The sequence below is a fragment of the Notolepis coatsorum genome, assembly GCF_963971535.1.
Source record: "Notolepis coatsorum genome assembly, contig: SCAFFOLD_4783, whole genome shotgun sequence".
NCBI lineage: Eukaryota > Metazoa > Chordata > Actinopteri > Aulopiformes > Paralepididae > Notolepis > Notolepis coatsorum.
In genome coordinates this window covers 1,145-9,636 of record NW_028171440.1, presented here as the reverse complement: position 1 = coordinate 9,636, position 8,492 = coordinate 1,145, and the positions used below count along the sequence as shown (strand labels likewise).

The 8,492-nt window shown below is 46.4% G+C and overlaps 1 protein-coding gene across 1 annotated transcript; it reads right to left on the bottom strand.

Moving 5' to 3' along the window:
• Nucleotides 1-1,938: 1,938 nt before the first annotated feature.
• Nucleotides 1,939-7,426, bottom strand: LOC311248261 (plexin-A2-like; the record flags this gene model as incomplete). Its single annotated transcript, XM_084339176.1, has 4 exons — nt 1,939-2,089; nt 2,850-3,062; nt 4,418-4,587; nt 7,236-7,426. Coding segments are annotated over 4 exons (725 nt in total), but the record flags the coding sequence as incomplete, so codon positions are not given.
• Between the last annotated feature and the right edge of the window lie 1,066 nt (nt 7,427-8,492).

The following is an 8,492-nucleotide window of genomic DNA, read 5'->3' as shown; positions in this document are numbered from 1 at the left end:
ATGTGTGTTGTGTGTGTATGTGCGTGCATGTGTGTTTGTGTGTGTATGTGCGTGCACGTGTGTTTGTGTGTGTATGTGCGTGCATGTGTGTGTATTGTGGTACAGAACAGGCAGTGTGGGGGAGGGGCTGCAGCAGCACGGTGAGGGGGAGGGGCTGCAGCAGCGCGGTGAGGGGCTCTCCGGTCTCTCTTCTGCACATCAGACGCAGGGAGGCAGCTTACTGCGGGTCTCTCCGGAGCCCCAGGACCCCCGGGAGGCCAGGGAGAGGCTTCTGAAGACCCCTTGTCAGTTTTACAGGAGCCCCGCAAAAGCTCGGCGTGAAAACACGGATGATCCAAGCGTGTTTGATGGTAACACAAATTGCTGACTTTCCATTTCCAACTTCGAAGTCTGTGCGTGCGTGCGTCTGTACTGTACACTCTCTGTGACTGTAAATGAGGGAAACCTCAGTTACCTTTTTTGAGTTGAAATAAAGGTTTGAAATGCAATGATACCGATATCCAAATGAATGTTTTCCCTATACTTTACTTTGCTGAGTTATGTGCGTCGCACGTGCTTGTGTGAGCCAATCAGAGGCTTTGTTACATTTCGGATGATTTTGGGATTGTGGTTCAACAGAAGACATATCTCGGACATGCTTATTGGCTCACTGACACCGATGAGATTACCTACTTAGGTATCGAAATCCGGTATCGAACGGCCATCATACCAAGCCCTAGTTACAGCACACAGCGACTACAGAACAAGACTCGGTTGCCTTTCGAGTTTAAATAAAGGTTTGAAATGAAATAAGATTGAATAGAATAGACCTTATTGTCATTATATACGATGTCATATAACGAGATTAGGGACTCGAATTTAAGGTGCTGGTTCACACTAAGTAATGAAAAAAAGAAACATAAATCACAATACTATACAATACAGAATATACGACAATACAACAATCAAACAAAAACATAGTGGTGGTCTATATATTGCACAGTGTGGGAGGAAAGGGAGAGGAGGTCAAGGTGGTGATGGCTCTGGGGGAAAAAGTGTGTGTGCACGTGCGTGTGTGTGCACTGTGTGTGTGTGTGTGTGTGTGTGTGTGTGTGTTAGGGCTGTCAATGAATATTCTATATTCGAATTTATAATAGAATTGTTAAAAAATTTAAACATTCTATTGTAAAAATTGATATTCGAATTGTGTGAATTGTGTTTACAATAACAAAAAAACGGAAATAACAAACAATAAAATAAAATAAAACTATATATATAAAAAAAACATGTGCAACAATAGATATTCGAATATCATCCTTTTTTAGAAGGAATATTCAAATGTAATTTTTGGCAAATTTGGACAGCCCTAGTGTGTGTGCATGTGTGTGTGTGCATGTGTGTGCATGTGCGTGTGTATGTGTATGTGTATGTGTGTGTGTGCGTGTGTGTGTATGTGCGTGTGTGTGTGTGTGTGTGTGCATGTGTGTGCATGTGTGTGCATGTGTGTGTGTGCATGTGTGTGTATGTGCGTGTGTATGTGTATGTGTGTGTGCGCGCGCGCGCGCGTGTGTGTGTGTGTGCGTGTGTGTGTGTGTGTGTGTGTGTGTGTGTGTGTGTGTGTGTGTGTGTGCGTGCGTGTGTGTGTGTGTGTGTGTGCGTGTGTGTGTGTGTGTGTGCGTGTGTGTGTGTGTGTGTGTGTGTGTGCACGTGTGTGTGTGTGCATGTGTGTGCTCGCGCGTGCGTGTGTGTGTGTGCATGTGTGTGCTCGCGCGTGTGTGTGCATGTGTGTGCTCGCGCGTGCGTGTGTGTGTGTGCATGTGTGTGTGTGTGCGTGTGTGTGTGTGTGCGTGTGTGTGTGTGTGTGTGTGTGTGCACGTGTGTGTGTGTGCATGTGTGTGCTCGCGCGTGCGTGTGTGTGTGTGTGTGCATGTGTGTGCTCGTGCGTGTGCGTGCACCCACCTCCTCGCTGTATTTGCTGACGTAGGAGTAGATCTCGTTGAGGGCACTGAGCATGTTGAACTCTGTGGAGTGGAGTCTCGCCTGCTCCGCCAGGTAGGCGTTCATGTCCTGGTCGCTGATGGCCGGCAGGCGGTTGATGTCGGCGTAGTACCTGGTAACGCAACAGACCGGCCTCCGTGTTTTAGTCAATAATAATAATAATAATAATAGATTTATTTTATATAGCGCCTTACATAAAGTATCTGGCTAAAAACACACTTGACACAAGTCAAAAAGTTTCAACTTTTAAATGTACTTAAGTACTAAAAAGTTAAAGTAAAAACTTGTTTTCTGACTGTCTATTCTTCTGATAGCAGGTGTTTAATCAAAGATCCCCGCCTTCTAGTCTTGCACACGGACCAATCAGCATGGGGTATGGGCGGGATCATTTTCCATTGATGGGGATTTGATTGGCTGTTTTTAAATAAAGAGCGGCCGCAGGATTAATAACGTTAACGTTAGTTCGGCCAGAGAAACAAATATACTAATTGAAATGGTTGGACCTGCGAGATTTGTACTTTGTACTCTGTAGGTCTGCATTTTAAATGTAAGGAGTAAAATGTATGTTTTTTTCTTCTTCTCCGAAATGTAATTGAGTAGAAGTACAAGTATACAAACCTAATGATACTAGAGTAAAGTACAAACCCCCCAAAACAGTACTTAAGTATTGTAACGAAGTACATACATGACACAGCGGTCACCATTTCAAAGGGAGTTTATTTACTTTGCCAAACAAATGCACTAGCCATCAATATCTTATGCCAAATGATTAGGGCCTATTACAAAAAAAATATTCAATCAAATAATAACTGTCGAAACTCAGTCCTGGACTCGAGCACTACAACACTGGCGTGAGGATCTCCGCCCCTCACCTCTCCACCCAGCTCTTGTAGTTGGGGATGTCCTTGGCGTACAGCAGCTTGTTGGAGGGGGAGTCCTTGCCCAGACGGTGCTCCGAGGTGGAGCAGGAGTCCATGAAGGTCTGGGCCACGACGGAGAGGCAGGCGTCCGTGATGCTGCTCTTGTGGATGTCGAACACAAACTGAGGATTCTTGATCACGTTCACCCAGAAACGCAGAGGTAGGCTGGGGGGGAGAGAGAGAGAGGATGGGGAGAGGATGGGGGGGAGAGAGAGAGGGGGGGGGGAGAGAGAGGGGGGGAGAGAGGGAGATGGGAGAGAGGGGGGGGGGAGAGCGGAGAGAGGGAGAGAGAGGGAGAGAGATAGAGAGAGAGAGAGAGAGAGAGAGGTTAGTATAAACTCACACAGCAGGGCACAGGAGCTGTGGTAAAGAGGAGAGATTAAGGTTTTACAGCGTAAGTCTAAAGACTGTAAATCAATTGTGACAACAATTCTTTCTGTTTAGTTGTTGCATCTTAACATTCAGCCACAGACTCACACCCCCCTGACACTCCACTAACCACCTCTGCCAGTCCTTCCATTTGTATACAGGTAGCACCTTTCACACAAGAATTGCAGCTCAAAGAGCTTCACAGCAGCTAAAAAGACGGGCATAAATTAGCATAGAACTGACACATGAGGTGCGGCCGGGTAGCGCAGCGGACTAAGCGTCTGTCTGCCACCACAGAGCCAGTGGGATCGAATCCGGCTGTGGTGCCTCCGGCTTGGTCGACCGTCCATACTAACACAATTGGCAGTGTCAGCGGGTGGGAAACCGGCGTGGGTGGGTCCTGGTCGTTGTAAACAGCGACTCCTACAGTTCGGTCGGGGCGCCTGCACAGCAAGGGAAGGATCTGGGAGAGGTAGTGTGACCTCCCACACGTTACACTCTCCCAGTGAGAGTCCGCGCTGCCAGGTGAAAAGAAGCGGTGGGCTGGGTACACATGTGTCGGAGGAAGGGGATTGGGAATTGGCATAACGACTAACATTGGGATGGGAAAAAAAACGGAAAAAGAAGGGGGGAAAAGATAATAATAAAAAAATAATAAAAAAACTGACACATGAATAGGCTACTGTTTCAACACAAGCAGCGGAGTGTAATAAAAGGCTAAGGTGAAGAAGTACGTTTTCTTTTATATTTAGCCTCCCTAATGTCTATAGGTAGGGTGTTCCATAGCTTTGGTGCATAATTTGCGATGGCTGCGTCCCCGATTTTCTTTTGGCTGTGGTTGGGAACCTTCAATAGACCAGTAGTAGATGATCGTAATATTCTAGGGGCACATAGTTGACAAGATCATTTGCAATGTACTATAGCTTGTTCCTGTTCCATTTAGTGCTTTGTATATAAGGAGGAAGACCTTGAAATTAATTATAAATGTTACCGGAAGCCAGTGTAGGTGAGCTAATACTGGACTGATGTGGTCTCTCCTCTTGGTTCTAGTTAGTTGCCTAGCTGCAGATATTTGAATGAGTTGGAGTCGTTCAATAAGGAAAAATCATATCTTATCTTAACACAACGGTATCTTTGTTATATTTACTCACCAGTTGCTTTTCCACGTGTGGCGTACGTCCGTGTCGTGAATTTCGTGCTTGTCCGCCTGTTCGTCCAGGAAATCGAACATGTACTTTATGGCCAGAGGGAGGGCGCTCCCCCGGTGGACGGTGCTGAACAGCGTCTCGAACAGGTCGTCCACGAACTTCTGTAGCGTCCCCTGCAGGAGGGGAGGACAAGACACAGCGGGTCAGAGTCCGTGCGGGGACAGCGGGGCTGGGAGTCACCAGGGACCCCGCGATGTCTCAAACCCTGCCCTCTTTTTTACAGCTGCCGCTTTTATTTGATTTGATTTGATCTTTATTTATCTCAAACAACCATAAACAAACACACAAACTTGACATAACTAATAATAACAAAAATTAAATAAAAAATTAAATAAGAAACTAAATAAAATACAAATACAAATAAAATTAAATATATCTTCCTAGACATGGAAGCAATTGTCAACATAGCTCAAGATAAATGGTTTTGTTCGAGAAGGGACAGAAAGAAGCAAAGCTTATCTGGTCCTGCCCCTTCCTTACAATATCGTATTAATATGTAATAAGTTATCTATCAATATCAAAAATAATATACCTATCCCCTACAGCAGTGGTTCCCAAACCTCTCCTCGAGGCACCCCAGCCGTTCCATGTATTTGTTAAATTCCACCACCAGCACACCTGATTCAACTAATAAAGGGCTTGTCTACTTTTTCTCCCCATTTTTCAATTTTTCTCCCATCCCAATTTCATATTATCCAATTCTTCCCTCGCCTGTCTCGAACGTTGCTAGACCATGCCTCCCACTGGTCGGCTGCAATGTGGACGAAGCCTTGCATCACGTGTCCCCTCCGGTACACGAGGAGGCAGCCGTCGCATCTTTTCACCAGACAGCTCGAACTCTCAGTGGCGAGGAGTAACGCGTGGGAGGCTCACGCTGCCCCCGATACTTCCTGATTCTGCTGTACAGGCGCACCAACCGACCTGTAGGAGTCGCTGTCCACAACGTCCGATCCCCACCCACCGGCTTTCCCACCCCCTAACACTGCCAATTGTATTAGTATGAACGACCAGCCAAGCCGGAAGCAACGGCGAGAGCTGGGCTCGAACCCAGCATCTCCTGCGTTAGTGGCGAGCGCCTTGCCCACTGCGCCACTTAGCCGCCTAATAAAGGGCTTGTTAAGTTGAATCAGGTGTGCTGGTGGTGGAATTTAACGAATACATGGAACGGCTGGGGTGCTTCGAGGAGAGGTTTGGGAAGTACTGCCCTACAGCAAAAGATAAATAAATAATTACAAAAATACTAGTTCACGTTATTTTCAAACTGCTCTAACTTATCCAACTTGACTTGCAGGGGGGGGGGGGGGGGGGGTTGGGCGGCTGCTTTTGTCAGGAAGAGGCGGATCCTTCTGACTCTTTTCTTGATCCTCCAATCACAACCGTTGAAGCGACAACTGAGGTTCAAGATACAACTTGAACTTGAACTTGAACTCGAAGCACCAGTTGTGATTGGAGGATCAAGAAAAGAGGGCAGGGTTTGAGAAGGGTCAATTTGATGGAGCTCTGATTATTTAGGCTTCAGGATTTGATTACTGATCACACTTTTTCTCATTACGATCCCATTACAAACATGTGATTTAAAGTAGTAGTCAATGGAATTTACTTCAGTTACTGTTATCTGACAAATAACACACTGAAATTAGAATTAGAATTAGAACCCCATAAAAAAAACATAAAACTGGACTTTCTTGGTCCATAAAACTGGATTCATTACTTGGTCCAAAAAAACATAACACTGGATTGATTACTACATTTTGTGCATTGATGCAGAATTGTAGAAGCCAGAGTCGCTATTATTACCTAAGTCAATAATTCCCCCACTCCTATGGGAAGCTAGCTGCTGTCTCGCTGTCTGGCCCAACAGGAGGAGTGGCCCTTGTGCTGCTCAGATGACAACTAGCCTCTTGGCTAATGCTGGCATTATTTACAGAAATGTTTATTATTAATATGCACTGCCCTTGAGAAATAAAACAAATAAATAAATCAAATTAGAATACGATTTCTATAGATCTTTTTTTTGTGTTAATATTATTGAGTTGAAAATGCATTATTACCATGCATTCCGATATAATGGAGAAAAGAAAGTCCCTCTCAACATTGAGATTTATTTTTTCTAACCATAATGAGAGATAGATAAAGAGAGAGAGACAGACAGACAGACAGACAGACAGACAGACAGACAGACAGACAGAATTGTAGAGACAGACAGACAGACAGACAGACAGACAGACAGACAGACAGACAGACAGACAGACAGACAGACAGACAGACAGACAGACAGACAGACAGACAGACAGACAGACAGACAGACAGACAGACAGACAGACAGACAGACAGACAGACAGACAGACAGACAGACAGACAGACAGACGGGTATCGTCTCTACCTTGGTAGCTAGCAGTCTCGTCAGGTAGATTTCAGAGACAGACAGACAGACAGACAGACAGGCAGACAGACAGACAGGCAGGCAGGCAGGCAGGCAGGCAGGCAGGCAGGCAGGCAGGCAGGCAGGCAGGCAGGCAGGCAGGCAGACAGGCAGACAGGCAGGCAGGCAGGCAGGCAGACAGGCAGGCAGGCAGGCAGACAGACAGACAGACAGACAGACAGACAGACAGACAGACAGACAGACAGACAGGCAGGCAGGCAGGCAGACAGACAGACAGACAGACAGACAGACAGGCAGACAGGCAGACAGACAGACAGACAGACAGACAGACAGACAGACAGACAGACAGACAGACAGACAGACAGACAGCGTCTCTACCTTGGTAGCCAGCAGTCTCGTCAGGTAGATCTCGGAGACCATCTTGCTGCCCCGGTCTCCCTCCTTCTGGTCTCCGTGCTCGTGGTTCTTCACCAGGTGCCAGACCTTCACCCCGCTCTCCAGGTCAGGGGTGATCATGGGGGCGCGGGAGCGCAGGCTGTCGGGACTCCCCGTGTAGCGGAACGAAGAGTCTGAGAGAGAGAGAGGGAGAGAGAGAGAGAGAGTTTATTATTACACAGTTTATGTTTCTCATATTTTTATATTCAGAGTTAATTATATTGTTTACACTGTTTATTTTCTCGTTAGCTAGCAGCTACGCTGTGTGTTCTCTAAAAGTAACGTGGACCACCGGTACGCTCGTTAGCTAGCAGCTACGCTGTGTGTTCTCTAAAAGTAGAGCAGAATACAGTTACGCTCGTTAGCTAGCAGCTACGCTGTGTGTTCTCTAAAAGTAGAGCAGAATACCGTTACGCTCGTTAGCTAGCAGCTACGCTGTGTGTTCTCTAAAAGTAACAGAGACTACCGGTACGCTCATTAGCTAGCAGCTACGCTGTGTGTTCTCTAAAAGTGACGTGGACCACCGGTACGCTCGTTAGCTAGCAGCTACGCTGTGTGTTCTCTAAAAGTAACACAGACCACCGCTACGCTCGTTAGCTAGCAGCTACGCTGTGTGTTCTCTAAAAGTAACGCAGAATACCGTTACGCTTGTTAGCTAGCAGCTACGTTGTGTGTTCTCTAAAAGTAATGCAGAATACCGTTAGGCTTGTTAGCTAGCAGCTACGCTGTGTGTTCTTTGAAATGTATTTTTTTTGTTTGTTTTTGGCGCACACACACAAGGAAGCGAGGGGTGGAGAGAGAAAAAAATTGAGAACCTGCTTGTGATTTCGAAGGCTGAAATCAAACTGTCATTTTGATTGATCCTTGACTCTGAATCAAAATCGTGACACCCCTAATACACATGCAGGCATACACACACACACACACACACACACACACACACACACACACACACACACACACACACACACACACACACACACACACACACACACACACACACACACACACACACACACACACACACACACACACACACACACACACACACACACACACACACACACACACACACACACACACACACACACACACACACACACACACACACACACACACACACACACACACACACACACACACACACACACACACACACACACACACACACATACTGTATGCCTGCAGACTGGTCTCCCA